This window comes from Notolabrus celidotus, chromosome 14 (assembly GCF_009762535.1).
Source record: "Notolabrus celidotus isolate fNotCel1 chromosome 14, fNotCel1.pri, whole genome shotgun sequence".
In the NCBI taxonomy this organism is placed as follows: domain Eukaryota; kingdom Metazoa; phylum Chordata; class Actinopteri; order Labriformes; family Labridae; genus Notolabrus; species Notolabrus celidotus.
In genome coordinates this window covers 6,656,269-6,673,567 of record NC_048285.1, presented here as the reverse complement: position 1 = coordinate 6,673,567, position 17,299 = coordinate 6,656,269, and the positions used below count along the sequence as shown (strand labels likewise).

At 42.1% G+C, this 17,299-nt stretch overlaps 1 protein-coding gene across 2 annotated transcripts in view; it reads right to left on the bottom strand.

Annotated features, from left to right (window-relative positions):
• Nucleotides 1-4,468: 4,468 nt before the first annotated feature.
• pxylp1 (2-phosphoxylose phosphatase 1) overlaps nt 4,469-17,299 on the bottom strand; it is a 42,241-nt gene continuing 29,410 nt past the window's right edge. For both annotated transcript variants that reach the window (XM_034701984.1, XM_034701985.1), the window contains 4 exons: nt 14,988-15,176; nt 13,317-13,443; nt 6,479-6,618; nt 4,469-6,241 (listed from right to left, as the gene is read on the bottom strand). In XM_034701984.1, coding sequence (XP_034557875.1) covers nt 5,214-6,241; nt 6,479-6,618; nt 13,317-13,443; nt 14,988-15,176 — 1,484 coding nt within the window. In that variant the 3' untranslated portion in view covers nt 4,469-5,213. The remainder of the gene's footprint in view (nt 6,242-6,478; nt 6,619-13,316; nt 13,444-14,987; nt 15,177-17,299) is intronic.

The following is a 17,299-nucleotide window of genomic DNA, read 5'->3' as shown; positions in this document are numbered from 1 at the left end:
AGGATGTCACTGTGAAATCACTGTTGGAGACCAACCTCTTCTCTGTGGTGTTCAAGTTGAGCTTGACCCTCGCTTTTTATGTTATATTGTCATCAGTTCTTTATTTTGTGTATGTTTTTTTTTTTTATCTCTGCTTTCATTTCTTTCTTGTATTTATTTGAACTTTTTGTGTAATATTGTGTACATGAGTGCCTTTAATCGTCGAGCCTGCTTTGGTTTGGGTTAAAAATGTTAAAAAAGTTATGGTTTTAAGGGGCATATAAGCTGGAATGTCTTTTATCAGCAGGATTAAGAAGTGGCTATCAGATAGAGACTGATATGAGCAGTATCACAGTATTGCTGTGTGGCTTAAGGATCCTGTCCAGTAAAACATCTCAGGTTCCTGAGGAGCCTCACTCTGTTGAATTTTATATTGGATTGTCTAACCTTTACTACTGCGTCAGAGAAGATAATTGAAGCCTTTAATATGTCATTCTCACACACACTTGCTCTGCCTCCTTTCATGAATTACAATGGACCTGAAACAGGAGAACCCACTGTGGGAACATGGACTAATTTCCGTGGTGGCATTATCCTGAACTTGAGCTGCTCCCTCCAGTCAAAAGTTAACTTCTCTCACCCAGAGTCTGGAAGCTGCTGCTCTTCCTCAGAAACCTCTTCACAGCGTGGAATTTAATCCCTGTCTCTTTAATTCCTCCAACCTGTGGCTGCAGCTGTGGTTTTGGACGGAGGAGAGCATGGGGATGATTCCATGAAGTTAATGTTAAACCAGAACCGCAACCTCTCCCTTTCTTCCATCTTCGCTTCTGACCACAATTATCCTCTCCTACTGTTTGAGCTGTCAGTCATCCTTCTTTCCATCATCTGTCCAAAGAATGCACAGACACACACACGTTCACTTTATGGATCCTGGACAGCCTGGTCATGTCATAGAAACCTGCGTGTCAAATGGATAACGTTTAAGGGCTACACAAACATGCTGACGTACACATTTAGTGAAAGTACACACACACAAGATTCACCTTGATCTGTCTTTACCCTTCTCGTCACACACACACACTCACTGAGACGCCGGTGTGTGAGCCAAAGCCGGAGGCGGCGTAACAACATCAAAGATTAAGTGAGTTGTGGCGAGAGAAAATTGCTGCTCCACCTCACTCTGGCCGGATGACATCAGAGGCGTGGGTGGCAGTGGGGTGTCGGGGCCTGGAGGGAAAGGCGTTGGTGGGAGAGGGCAGGACGAGAGAGGGAGAGGGGGGAGGAATCGGGTTGGATGGTGAAGGTTAGCTCCTATCATTAACAACCCTGATGTCAGAGCCGAACATGGGAAATGACCTGAGAGGTTTGGAATATGACGGGGGAAGTTTGGGAATAAATTTGCATTGATTTATGTGTTGTGCCTCAACTTTGGGAGTGAGGAGTGAGCTGAAGGTCAGGGTGAAACAGGAGGCAAAGAACTGGAATATTTGTATGCTTTACACAGTTTAAGGTGCGGATCAACCAGTGTTAAAAGCTCATACGACTTATAGTTCTAGTGGCTACTTTTAAAGATGTTAAAAGGTTCCTCTAGCTCACTGTTCCTGCCCTTGTTTCCTCAATAAACCTTATAAAACATAGATATAGTAGACGAGGTCTTTTGAAGACCAAAGGCAAAGAAGTGGCACGGGACGTCCACCAGACCCGTGTACGGTCTGTCTCCGATCCGCTGGAGTCGTGTGACCAAGGTTTCCAGCGACCATTACTACATTAATTAATATCCTCCTCCTCTCCTCATCCATGTTGTCTTTCTGGTCCTCTGAAAACCTCTGACCTGTTGACTCCAGGCCTGGCTCCGCTCATCATGACGGTTTGTTGTTGGAGTTAAGTGAAATACGATCTGGTGATAACACAGAGTGTTTTATTCTGAAAATTAACTGGATGTTATCATTTTGTTTTGGTGAAACCTGACTTCCTGTCCCGCTCCATCTGCTCCGTTGAGATTGATGCGTCGTGCTCCGGAATCTGGCAGAAATAGAAGTCTTGCGTATCTGATCCGTTGGGTTCTGACCTGCCGGATCAGAGACGCAGCCGGAACGCAATGGAGCGGATCCAGTGGGAGTTAACAGATTGACTAGAATAGAAACCAGATCAAGTGCCACGACGGATCGGAGATGGACCAGACACGGATCTGGTGGAATTTGGCCGTGGAGCTCACCTCACTGGGGCACCTGTCAGTCAAAACATCCTCTTTGTTTTTAGCAATGAAAGGTTACCGCTTGGTTTCCACCAACTTACTTAGAGCTGTGAAAACTAGTCTACTTGAGTGTGAAGGAGTCTTTTGTTATGCTGCCGTAGTCTTCCGATCAATAATGTTCAGCATTGAAACTCCCTGCTCAAAGTCCCTGAACTTTCAGAAAGTTGGAGAGAAGGATCATTTTGAGGGATAGAAAAATCCCTGAGACTTTCTTTTGACCCTGAACCCTTTGTTGGAAGTACACTGAGCAGCTCCTTAAGTTCTCAGTCCTTGGGGGAAAGTTACAGCAGTGCAAACCAGGCTCTAGTGCCTCCCGTGGAGAACAAGCAAACAGAGTGACTCCATGAAAATATCATTCTGGTATCTGAAATCATTGTGATGAGCTAGAAGCTCACCTGTCCTCACAGTGCAACACAATAAAATCTCATGCCCTTCATAATGACATTTAGAGTTTGTCTACAGCATCAATTGAGCACCAATTTAATCAGAAACAAATACTCCTCTCCAGCCAGGACAAATCAAGTCTATATACTGCAAATGTGATTCACCAAACTTACTTGTATTATTGCATTTTTCACTCAATACTCTACTGATTCTGGGGACTCTGAGCAGAGAGAAGCAGTGCGAGCAAGCCGAGGCACTTTTGAAAATGAGCTGTACAATTGATATCTTGTCAGCGTGGTATTGTGCTCCTAATGATGATGACACATGACTTGTCTGCTGGCGGGGGTACAGGCACTCACGGTTTTTACATTTATATAAATGTATTGACTATGTGCTGCGTCCCCTGCAGCACTGTTGACAAAGCGGATAACTGATTGCAGCAGATGGGCAAGACTCTCTTTGAATGAGGTTTGTGGAGCTAATACGCCACCTAGTGGTGGACAAATGTAAGAGCAGGCAAGGACAAATGTTCTTCTCAAATCAGTGATCAGATGCTTGCACATAAACAAAATAAATAATTAAATATAATAATAATAATAATAATAATAATAATAATAATAATAATAATAATTGTAAGAATTACAATAGTAATAATAGTGATCTTAATAGTAATAGTCATAATAATAATAATAATTGCAATAATTATAATAGTAATAATGATAATAATTGTAATACTACTACTACTACTAATAACAATAATAATAATAATAACAATATTAATAAATAACAATTAATTATCATCATTATTATTATTATTATTATAATATATAAAATAATAATAATTATTATTATTATATATAAAATAATACTAATAATACTAATAATACTAATAATAATAATTATTATTATTATTATTATTATTATAGAGTTTATTTATGGAGCGCCGCCTGCAAGCTAGTTCAGGCAGACAACTTGAGCTGCGCTCAGTCATACTGACACGTCATCATCCTCCCTATCAGCTGATCTCAACATCCTCATTTGGCGGTCTATTTAAGCTGCAAGTCTCCCCGTCTCTGCCTCTGCCTCTGCTTTGCAATTGCTCCTGCTGTCCTGCTCAGTGCTGAGTGCAAACTTTGTACCCACCTCCTCCCCGGCATCCACCTGCGGGCTCCGAGGGGGGTTAGTCCTATCTCATTGCTCCTAAATGTATGCATTTAAATAATATATGCTGAGTAATGAGGTTCGGAGCCCACACGCCAAACACAATACTGTATGCTGCAATAAACTTTATCTTAAGTAAACGTGAGTTGTCCTACTGAAATATATATAGTCTGAGGATTGTACTGGAGCAGCCTCCAGACATGGGACGGTTGAGTCGAGTTCTCTGGCCTCTGTGGTGGTCACAGCAGTGATATGACAGAGTCTACGAGATGAGCCGCTCCTCCTCTTTCAGTTGATGCAAAGTGGATATCCTACCTTCAGGCTCTGGAACTTTTTTGGGTCAAGCGGAGACAGCTGTCACAGCCTGATGGTGAGATGAGTGAAGGCATGGCTGTTCCGCTGTTAAAAAACACACAATCCAGCCTCGTCAGCAGCCACCTGTAACGACAGGTAGCCTATCCACTTTCCCAATGAATGAAACTTGTGATCGAAACGTCCATAAATTTTGTTTTCAACGGATGTTAAAACCCTCAAGTACAGCAGTCAGAATCAAGTTAAAAGAGAGTCCATATCTTGAAAAAGTAGTTAAAATTGCCAGGACTTCCTACTGGCAAACAACAACACTGACGCATGTGCACGTAGTCTGATATTGACCATTTCTTGTCAAAGCACCCACAACAGATCTAAAAATTCCTGCTCAGAATCAAACTTTATTAGATTCAGTTTCCTTCAAGCAAAATCAACAAGTGGAGTGTAATTATTTCATCAACAACTAGAAATACAGACTTACTGTAGCTTCCTACATTTGTCTTTTTAAAGTACCTTTTGTTACTTATATGAAATTAAAAAAGTAGAAGTCAAAATGAAGATGGCCCCTGCAATAAAACAGACGGCCTATTGCAAAGAATCAACGTTAAAACAAAAAAACGATAATGTGTCATATTGGGTCCTCTGTGCTAAACAAGTCTAGAGTGTATTTTCATTCAAATAATTCATATACACAAAATATTTCAAGGAATGATTTATCCAGCAAAGTATTTCAAGCATCAGTGCCCCCTTTTTTCATCATTTAGAAATGCTGGAATTTAAAAATTCCATGATATGGTGGAATGTAGAAATAAAGTGGCGAAGTGCCAAACGTCTTCCCTTACTGATCTCTCCCAGACACGCTGAGGAGAACTCCAGAGTACTCAGAAAGTTATTCTGAAAGGTTTGTAGAAAAAGGTTAGAGAGTGAAACACCAGACAAAGTTATGACTCACTGCGTCTGCTACTGTCTCTGTGCTCAGGAATGTCAAGTACATCATTTCAAAGAATGTGGGATTTTAAGACACTATGAGCAGCATAAAAGTGCACCGTCTTCAAAGTGGAAAGAGACTAGAAAAAGACCATCTGCCGACTCATCATCCTTGTTCAGGCCCCGTCCTCGCCATCTGTCACACAGGGGGCCCGTAGCAGGCCTCCTGGTAGGATGTAGCGTTGACAACCTTGAACATATCTCTCCTGACGTAAGACAGGAAGTTCTTCAGAGGGCAGAGGGGGTGGCCAGCGTGGCGGTCATGTGAGCGACAGAAGGTGGTGTGAAACGTCACGTCCTCACCGTTGTAGAGCACCCTGAGGAACAGCTCTCCATCTTTCGCCTTTGACCTCTCACCTTTACCAGCTTTCTTCTTTGGCTGTCCTTGAGTCGCTGGAGGACTCTTCCACAGTTCGAAGACTACTCTCGCTGCAAAACGTGGGAAGCGGCTGTCCTCGAGTCCCAGAGCGCTCAACAATGGGGCCACGGTGACATCATGAGCTGAAGAGAGGGTGAAGACCTCCTCGCCTCCTGCACGAGGCTGCCGACCGGCCTCATTGGCCCTCGCAACACGTTCCATTTTGTTGGCAGTTCTGTTGAGGTATGGGTACATGGCAAGGATTGCGTATTTACGGTACAACCCGACTCTTTTACGATCAACTTCATCATCAAACTGCTGTCGACGAATCACGGCAAACTGTGCCATTGTCAGACATCCACCTGTACCGCCATTCCCCGTGGAAACACAAGGGAAAGAGATGCCGTGGCACAGGTGGCACAGGAGAGAGTCGATGGGGTTTGCAGCTCGGAGCTGGCGGGTGAGCATACCCAAAGTCCGAGCCATTTCGACATATGTCCTCTCCAGCTCAGTATCGCTCACCCTGAGGCGATACTGCCTCCTCTGCTCCTCCTCCAGGTAACGGTTTCTAGCAGGGCAGTCGCAAGCCGAGCCGCAGAACAACGTGCTCCACTGGTGCCGCACGGTCAGCTTCGTCCAATCAAACTCTGGGAGCAAGCCATAGAGGAAGGCCAGTCCACTCTGGAGGGTGCGACTCTTACCTGTGGTCTCAACCCACACCTGGGGCGGGGACCAGCTAGAGGGGAGGAGGTTGTGACGTCTGTAGGCTTGTTGGAGGACCTGCCCGTTGCGTAGATGCTGAACAACACCTGAAAAGAATAGAAACAAGATGAAAGAGTGTTTTCCATTTACAGCAGACTGATGCTTCTTCACTGAGTGTCAGTATGAAGGAGGTTTGATTGCAGGTAGTGAAACATTAAGTTGTAGATTCATCAGAAAGATTTGTTTGCTGGACAGACATTTATGACTTGAGAGACTGATGAAAATGTGAAGCTCATTCTTCACACTAATAAAAACATGAATAAACGGTCGTCTCCTTCGCCCACCTGTCTGCGTGAGCTCTCCCATCTCACAGGCACTGTGATTGGGCAGACGGGGGACAGAGCTCAGTGGCGCCTCCCAGTGGCCGCGCCCTCCTTGGCCCATGTGGCTGATGAAGGAGTTCAGCAGAGGGTGGGAAGGCTTCCTGAGATTGGGATGATAAAAGCGAGAGTGTCATACAGTGAGGATTATTCACAGATAACTTAAGTGAAAAAAAGAGAGGGGGCAAAAACTCACAACAGCAGAATTGAGCCTTTATTGTTTGTATTCAGAGCAAGGGGAGGAGACATTATTCAAATAACTATGGATTTCTGAAGTTAAAGTAAACTTGTTTATTAGCAATAATGTGAATTTAAGAAAATGCAGATGTTAGTGAGGACAAAAAAGCCACTGAAACAAATTTGGAGCTGTGTTTTCCTCTGATTTCCGCCTGTATTCTCAGGGAGTATTATGAATTTATAGACATCTTAAGGCTTTCTTACTTTTGATGAAGGCATTTTAAGTTGTGCCAAGCTGCACTTTGTCGTCTGTCAGGTTATGTGTTGTGAATGCTCTGATGTTTGTCTCACAAATAAAATTCATAACAAAACAAAAAAAGTACTCAAAAAATTGGTTTTTGCCTCATAAGGGCGCATCTATGATTGAAGGTGTATCTATTTTTATAGGTTTAAAACCTACACTATGACCATAGACTGTATAAATAATGGCATCTATACATAGCATCTGTGACATCACCCAGACTGTGAATATGTTTATTTCTGCTGTAAAGATCATCTTCTTTGAATGGGTGTGTATGTGGTTTCCAGTGTTTCTGCAGCCAGCTTCAAGCGGATGCTCGATGAACTGCAATCTATAACACTTCTGCATGGGCTTCATATTTTGAGACCGGAGGTTGCCACTCGGCTACGACCTGTTATTTTAAAAATGGATACATGGGTGCTTGTGTAGCTTGCTTGCTCCATGAACAGAGGCTAAAGTCCTGGAAGCAGGTGGACCAGATTCAGTTAACACTTGCGGCCTTTTGCTGAATGTCACTCTCTACTCTCTCCCTCCAGTTTCCTTCTCTTTCCACCGTCCTATCTCTCTCAGTAAAGGCAGAGAAGCCCAAAAGTAAACTTGAAAGAAAAAAACAAGGACTTAAAAACATGTTCCCCCCTTGAGGTACACTCCAGAAAACACGTCTGGCACAGACCTCTGTAAAAATCCCACAAAAATTATTTCAATATTCTTTGAGGTAAAAGAATGTGAGACTTAAAATAAATAAATCACATCATGTTATAAAATAACGTTTCATTAATATTTCGTTTTAAGCATGAAGAGAGCCACATCATGACAGAATATCAACATGTTCAGTATGTTAACCACATGTGCTGTCACCTTCTTTGTCCTCCACCAGGTGTCGCCCTAACACAACACTACAGCTCTGTTTAATATGTGTGGGATGAAGGAGAGATGGAGATATAAAAAGATGAAAGAACGTTTTTTCAAAGGACACACACACACACACACACACACACACACACATCTACAAATACTGAATAAGAGCAATAAAACAACACACACACACACACACATGCGCGCACGTGCACACGCGACACAAAGAGACGAGGGCAGCGGTCAGAGCAGTCGGTTATCTAATAGATTAGAGATGATTGAAGATTACAGTTTAATAAAACAAATCTGTGGAGGCTGCAGCTCAGCTCACTCAGATTAAAGAGACGCACTCACACACACAAATACACGCACTCACACACTGTTTCCATAGTGATCGTGTACTGGTTCAGGAATACAGCATAAAAAAATACCCTCACGTCGTTAAATCGTGCACTCTGCTGTGGAAAAAGATCAGAAACTAAAAGTTAATCTGGCTTGAAAGCAGCCAACATCAGGGAAGAAATACAAAGAGACACGTTTCCTTTTGTGTCAAAATAAAAGCTTCATAGAAATACTTGAATTCAGAAAGAAAACTGATTTAAAAGAGAGAGAGAGAGTGCTTTTGTTTCATGTTGCATCAGCAGTTGTTGTCTGCATCAATCTGCTCCTCCTTCTACTGGATTAAATCTTTATTATTCACTTTTATTTGCATCAGGAGGCTGGCGAGGACATCAGGGCGGTGACATGCATTAGGTATTTCGTCCAGCGGTGCTGTATTCTGCACTGTCATCAGCAGGTCGGTTTGCTGAGGGGAGTTTGGGACGATCCAGATTTAATTGGCTGCGCTGGGAGACAGGATGTCAGCAGCTGGGGGCACTGGTGTGGACAAAGAGACAGCCAGGCTGACTATTAGGTTGATTGTTGCTAACCAAAGATTACAGAGCCCAATTACATTAAGCAGGGATTATCATCAGTGATAGGACAGGGGGAGAGATTAGCAGAGAGGGATGGAGAGGAAGGAAGGGATGGAGAGATGAGGAAAAACACATAAGGGGAAAAACACAAAAGTAATGAAATGGTGTGGACAGATCTGAAAAAAAGGAGGAGGCGTGTGTGACAGAAATGGGAGTAAAATGGAGTGGATTGGTTCTGATTCATAAAGGCAAAAACCTTGAGGAAGACGTCAGTGCAGGGAGATGAAAAGGAGAGAGAGTGATGTTCCCTGCTGAACAGAGCTCAGTTAACCGCAGACGGAGACAGTGGGTCGGCAAGCTGGTGCCAGCACTGAGAGACACACACACACGCACACACACTGATAAACACACAGACGACTGAGCTCTCTGTTAGGATCCAGCCCTGGGCATATGCTGGTTCAGATCCCTGTGATTACACCCGAGTATAAACAAAAACAAAACAACAGACTTTAAAAGAAGGATGCACAGAAGTATTTAATACATGTTGCTGATTTCTGTGTGTTTTTTGATGATCTCTAAAACCAAACACCAACTCAGTGAGAGATGATACTAATGAGAGTCTACAGCTGTATGAGTGGCTCTACTTGCACAGCAGCGTCCTGAGCTTAATGCTGACATAATCACATGTAGTGCATTTTAATCCATCTGTTTTTATCTGCATTTTCAACACTGACTGTAAAACAAATACAACTGAACGTGTATGAAGCAATGTCACATTCCTCCACTTACTGTGTGGCTGCACCTATTTATTAACAAAACCAATGCAGGGCAGTGTTTTCAACGCTCTGTGTCCTTCATGCAAACACCCCCTGGCATTAGCTGGGGAAACACCTTCTCATTCAATGGTTTTTATTCATTTAAATTATTTTCAACACTGTAGATTAATACTGAAGACATCAAAACTGTGAAATAATCTGGTTTTGCCATAATCTGGATTACAACAGTAGTCAAATAGGGCTATCCATTGTGTACTAACCCTACCTCTGAACAACACAACTGATGGTCTCAAACACATTAAGAAGGCAAGTCATTCTACAAATGAACTCTTGACAAGGCTCATGTTAATTAGAAACCATTCCAGGAGACCACTTCATGAAGCAGACTGAGAGAATACCAAGAGTGTGCAAAGCTGTCATGAAGGAAAAAGGGGGCTACTTTAAAGAATCTAAAATATAAAACATATTCTGCTTTGTTTAACACTTTTTTGTTCATTAAATAATTCCATATATGTTCTTTCATGGTTTTGATGTCTTTGGTATTAATTATTTTAATTGGTATTAATTAATTATAATATTTGTATATAATAATTAAGTAATTAATTAATTGTATATAATAACCAATTATTCTATTGGTATTAATTATTTCAGTATTAATCTGCAGTGTTTACAATAATTAAAATAAATACAAACCCTTGAATGAGACGGTGTTTCCAAACTTTTGACAGGTAGTGTACCTTTTCCAGGTCCAGAGCCACAGCTATGAGTTCAAGTCCTCTTGTCATTGAAATGATATACAAGCAGGTGATGTTATAGTGTTCCTGTAGACTTCTTCGTGCATACCGTTTGTTTCATGATGGCAAACCAACCGTATCTATCTCCATACACAATTTAAGACATAGCACGTCAGGCAACACTTCAGGTTATTTTGTTCTTGATCTGGAATTGTATTGCAATTTGCACAAATGCATTGCTTTAATATTGAGCCAAGGCATGCTGGTGGCCTCTTGGTCTAAGCGCCCCACGTATAGAGGCTACAGTCCTCATTGCAGAGGTCGCCAGTTCAGTCGACCATTTGCTGCATGTCTCCCCCGACTCTCTACTCCCTACATTTCCTGTCTCTTCAGCTGTCCTGCCAATAAAGGTAAAAAAAGCCCCAAAAACCTCCTAACTTTAAAAATATATCTATATATATTGAGCCGATATCCCTTTTTCTTTGAGTGCACTTACTTTCATTTACTTCGACACGTTCACATACTGGCTATGACCAAATAGAGACAATTCTCCCTCATGGGCACATCAGTTCTTCATCAATTGATGGCAGCAAAAATCATTCCCTCTCTGTGGATGTCTGACTTGAGTCCTCACTGTCCCACTTTGAACTCCAGCTCAGAGATCAAAGGTATAAAAAGAATCCAGATAATTCATCATGGACAGTAGCCGACCTGCATCCCACCGATCAGAAAAACAACTGTGTCCCCGCTGTGCCAGCTCCAAGGATTACAACGAGTCCACTCTGTCCAGATGTGCAGAGCTGATACTGCTGCAGGGGAAGCTTTGTGTTCAATGAAGTCATTGGCTGAATCTAAGCCCAGGTACATCGGATTGGTCTCAGGATATTTTAGAACCATATGCTCTAAATAGATCTTCCTAGAGAAAGTGTGAGCACACAGTGAAACATTCAGCCCAAACTACATTTTCTGCTTTCAAAAATAGCACTGCTTGTTGTCAAAGCACTTCAGTATCCACATGAAGTGTTAGCATAAATTTAAGTGAGGGAATATGAGCAGAAACTGGAGGTGAAACTGCTGATTTTAGACTTCTCCTGTAGCTGAAGTACAGAGGTGCTGGCTTTAAATATTATCCAATCGGGTGTCTCATATAGCTCCCCTAAAAGAAGCAGAACCAGAGTGATAGCAATGAAAAAACGTAGAGAAAAAGAGACAGATGAAGACAGAAATCAAAGAAGATAATAATGCAAATGATTTAAGTGTGTGTATTTTCAACCCACGTTCTCCAGGGAGTTGCTGTGGCAGCAGAAAGTCTGCCTCAACAGAGCTGCTCAGGAAGCATGTTGCTCTAATCAAGACAGATAAGACTGCCAAAAACTCAACAAACCACATTCACACACACACACACACACACACACACACACACACAGAGAGAGAGAGAGAGACACACACACAAGCACGCACACACACAATCACACTAATGTGTTCGTCTTGATATTTGTGTCTTCATTTGCACCACAGCACAGCAGAACAGATGTAGTTAACCAAACCCGCATGCTATCAGCCACATGGGATGACTCCGGGACACCGAGGAAACTGTGAACGTGCATCATATCCCACGTTTTCACACAGAGGATCATTTAAATGTAAAACACATTACATTAGTCACTCTTTCTTTCAAGCCTCAGAAACAATTCGTTCCACACAGAGAGCTTCTTTTGTGACAGCTGCTATCAACTGGAGCTGCTGTTTAATGGAGCTGGGGCTCGTTTAAGAAAGACAGCTCAAGTCCCAATGGCTTTGTGTGCCCTTTGGTCTGACCTGGACTAATTCAATTGTTGGCATGAAGCCTTTATCCTCACTATAGGAGCCCAAGAAAAGAATAACAATGCTCTTCATTAGGCTTTCCATATTCTTACTGTGCTTGTTGTCTTCATAAATTACTTAGTTAGAGCAGAGAGAAGCGATGGCGATGAACAGTGGAGCTGCAGGATATGAGGAAAATCTGCAAAGTGTAAAAACAATGCTCAATACTACACTGAAGATATGACTAAGGATAGATAATCAAATATTAAATTGTTGCTGTTCTCTCCTTCAACAACTATGATGCTACATATCATAGCTGCATAACCACTACCAATATGACACCAATTAACCTTGTTGACTGCTAGCTGCCAACCATATTCCCCAAATGGTGTGGCTGCATCTGCATCTCACACATCAAATGTTCTCATTCTGTTTTAGTTCACTAGACTTCTCCCCCAAAAACAACCAGCGTCTCGGTTCACACGCCCAAAAAAATTATTCTTTAAATATTTGTTTCAACATGGAAACAGTTAGAGGACACTTCAGGGTTTAACACCACATCCTCATTGTGAAGGCACCAAGGGACTGCAGTAAATTTGACTTTGATCTGAACTAGGGATGTCAACAATTGATCGAGTATTGTTTGATTGATTGTTAAGAACTTACTCTAACACATTTTTTTGATTTCGATTTTCTATCATGTGGAACAAACATCATGTGGTCTCATGTTTGGTTCTGCTATCAGGGAGGTGTTTTATGTTTAAAGCATGTTTGGATGTGAATCAGCTGACTGAAGGTGTTGCACACAGCAGAGATGCTCAGCTGGGGGCCGAGTGACAGGTCTCTACAAGCGCTTTTGTTCTCCGCCACCGGACTGATTATGACCCAGTTACGCTCCCGGCTGACACCTGACCACATTCACATGCTTAATTTTCTCAATAAGAATGAGTAGACAGAAAACTGGACACTGTGAGTCACACTGTACGCCTCAGTATGACCCATAGCTATTTAATATCATTAGTTATATATATTGTGTCATGAAGGAAATTTTGATTCTGGGGAAAAAAACGCATTTGGCATTGTTTTTGACATGGAAAACGTTTACATTTTTTTAATGATTAATCGATAATTGATCGTTAACATTTCCAAAGATCAATCACGGAAAATACTTGAAATTTACATCCCTAATCTAAAAAATACTAGATGTTATTCTTGTGATAGGTATTTGTAGGAAACGTGTACCTGCTGCTGGACAGGGTGCAGTCTATGGTGGGTCTTTTGGTCTTGGGGATTGAGTAGATTGGGTACCGGTCACCGTGGCGGATCATCACCTGGACAGACAGCAACTTGTAGTCTGCCGGACTGTGACCTGGGAGAGGAGAGTGTCATCAGCATATAGGCGGAGTGCAAAGAACTGATGCTTTAGCTTCAATGAAAGTTTGTATAAAAGTATTTCACTATTTTTGATCAAGGATTTAGATTAATTAAGATTGCAGCTTTATGCTTCTGCTAGTTTGAATATGGTACAGATGTAGCCTCCAATGAGATAGGGAGAAAAGTGGATATTAGCAAGCAAATAAGCTAAAAACGCTATAAAGATGATACTAGTACAGTTCTGTATCTGCAGCTTCATAACAGTCTTGTATTAAACCTTTAATTTATGGGGAATATTCCCACTGAGATACAATGGGGTTTTTTTTAAGTAGGAAGTCTCGGCCATGAAAAAAGGTTTCCCTTAAAGAACCAACACCAGACCTACATAAACATTAAAAAAAAAAAGAGTAGGCAGTGTTTAGTTAGTATTCCTGTGAGCCTGTTTGAGAGAGAGACAAGAATTGTGGGGTGAGAGAGGTGGAAGACATGAACCAAACCATCTCAGGACCAGGGATCGAGACCAGTTCTACGAGGACTGCAGCCTCTGTACACGTGGCGCCTGCTCTACCAACTCAGTTAAACCAGCAACCCTCCTGTAAGCCTGTTCACTAGTCTTAAATGCTTAAAAAGAACAAGGGTTTAAGGGTAATCTCTCATACCAAGGGGAGGGAAACATTATTCAAACCAGGAGGGTTTGTAAAAATCACCTGCAAGTTTTGATAGAGCTCAATTCAACATGTAGTGTAAGTAAATCCTCAAATTGAAGAAAACATTTATCAAATTTAAAAATCATCATGAGTGACTGACTGACTGAGTGAGCGAGTGAGTGAGTGAGTGAGTGAGTGAGTGAGTGAGTGAGTGAGTGAGTGAGTGAGTGAGTGAGTGAGCGAGTGAGCGAGTGAGTGTGTGGGTGTTAAAAAAAACGCTCTCTTAGAAAACAATCATATCAACACCTGGTAATAAAAGCTGCTTCCTGATTGGTTTTCAATAACTTCCAATCTAACTCTTAATGAGATAATGGATTTTTTTTCTTTGGACGCAAAAGTGCCATCCAGAGATAAACAGAGTGAAATTCAATTAGCTGAGGCTGGTGTTACTTGTCTTTGGCAGCGAGGGATATTTGTGTGATCGCCTCAGGCTTTGCTGACTTTTCAATGGAGCGCTCCATGCTGCTGTGCTGAGCTGTAGGGACAGAGTGCTGCAGTATTATGGATGATGCAATCTACTGCAAATGACTTTCGCACAATTAAACCATCCCCTGAGTCCTGACACACTAAATCTGACATTATTACTACATTAAGTATTCATATGTTGTCCATCAAAAAGGGTGATTCAGAAGCTGATTACGGTTTGTGTTGAATGCTCTGAAACAGGGATGCCGTGACACTTCCTGCTCCTCATACTAATCTCATGTCACTTCAGATTAGAGGATTTCAGAAACAAAATCTGGTAACCAAACTCAAAGTCAGGCGTTGATTTCACAGGTATGCCGTCATCAGTTAGATTAGATCGGTTTAATATTCAGTGTGCAGGTCTTACCCTCCCATGCCTGCTCACTGCGGTTGGGGGTGTTGCAGTAGTCAGAAGCCCCGGCCATGGGATCAGGCTCCTGGGTTTGAAGCACTGGGAAAACTCTTTTCCGGCTTTTTCCAAGATTCCCACCAACAACTCCATCTGCAGCCTGGAAGGGTCGCTCCTCCAGTATGGGAGTGATGGGGATCAGGTTCACTGCAGAAAGAGAAAATGGAAGGTATGAATACAGAGAAAGCAGGATGAAGAGTAGAGGCGAATTATGAATAGAGAAACTGATGTTCATTGCATGCCAGGCAACACAAATGTGTGTGAGACCACAGTCTTCTGCAATTATGACTCCCAAAATATAACAAAAAAGCTTTTCACATGGGCCTTCTAAAGTGTAACAACTCACTGTAAAACTGCAGGGCTGGAAGGGCAACATGTACCTTCATCTATGTAATATTTTTTGTGGTCAGTTCTCATCCCCCGCATTCTTTGGAATGACCTTTTTTTAAAAGTTATTTTTCAGGACAGGACAGCTGAACAGAGACTGGAATATGGGCAGTGTTGGGGATGACATGCAGCAATCGGTCGTTGCTGGGGATTGAACCAGCGACCATAACCTCTGTGGAATCTTGATTAATATCCTCTATTATAATCATGCATTTTCTTTAAATATAATCATGTTTTTCTTATTATGCTCATGTATTCTTCTTTTAACAATTATATTCATATGTTTTCCATTTTATATGTTCTATTGAAGAAACCAGCAAATAGTAAGGCATAAGGCCAGAGATCTGTGCAGATCTCTGAATAAAGGTGAGACTGAGGTCAGAGCCCCAGCTTCTGCAAGTTCAATGCAGGTTCAGCCCGGATGTGGTAAATTCATCTATTTATAAGTTGTTTTGCAAAGACCGAGAACCAACCCTAGCCTCACATTGCAGTTGAATGTAAGCGAAGGGGATTTTTGGTAACTATGCCAAACACTTTATGTTAGATAAAAGAGCCGACGTACGCTTTTAAGAATTGTTGATATGTGCTTTTGATAACCACAAATGTCGTAAGATGAATACGATATGTGCAGACATGTGCTTTTTGTAAACCACTAGACTGAGGAAATGTCTCTGTTGTTTCCAGGGTACGATGTTCAACTGACAAGACCCACACCCACACCTGTTACCCCCAAGGGAGAGGTTCCGGTGGCTGGTGGGGAGGCTTTCAGCAGTGTGACTGCCCCCTGGTGGCTGGCTGCAGTATAGGTCAAAAAATCCGTCTCCCCCATTCAGCAGTCGCCCTTTAAAAAATAAATACACGTCGTACGAATGTTTCTCACATCCGTATGCTGTGGTGATATGTAGTTAGTATTTGAGTGTTTTGTGTTCTAGGCCTCTCCTTCCTGAAAAGTATCTTTTTCGTTAGTTATTAGAGTTTAAAAAACGGGGTTTTACTTCCGGGTTTCCTTTGATTCACAGCCGCCGTGGAGTGAAACTCCGAAGGACACACAGCGTCTTGTGACGTCACGCTGTAGGGCGGAGCTTATTACAGTGGCTTCACAGGCTCTGGCTGCACAATGGCTGCGCCCAGGAGCGGGATTTTTTGGCTTCAGAACTGTACAACGGGAAGAGGCGGAGCAACGCTGTCCATTTTTATTTACAGTCTATGGTTACCCCCCCCCTCCTTTCTCCCCCTCCCTTTGTTCTTCCTTACGTATGAACAACTGTATTAAGGTCACACGTACACGTGTTTCCCCCCTCCCTTTTTCCTCCCTTATGTTTGAAGAACTATAAAGTATTGAGCATCTCTGTCATTCAGCGGAGAACTTCAGATGCTCTTGAGTATGCTGTAACTTCTCTCTCATGCTGCATGAATAAACTTTGTGTGTAAACTTTGATACTGAGTTCGAAGCCTCATTTCTGGTCACTGCTCCGCTGGACGATCGCCTCACGGCTGGGTCACCCTACCACACCTCTGTACATGGGGCAACTACTCTACCAGTCAAACGTTTGGACACACCTTCTCATTCAACGATTTTTATTTATTTTAATCATTTTCAACATTGTAGATTAATACTGAAGACGTCAAAACTATGAAATAATCTGGTTTGGCCATAATCTGGATTACAACAGTAGTCAAATAGGACTATCCATTGTGTACTAACCCTACCTCTGAACAACACAACTGATGGTCTCAAACACATTAAGAAGGCAAGTCATTCTACAAATGAACTCTTGACAAGGCTCATGTTAATTAGAAACCATTCCAGGAGACAGAATCTAAAATATAAAACATATTCTGCTTTGTTTAACACTTTTTTTGTTCATTAAATAATTCCATAT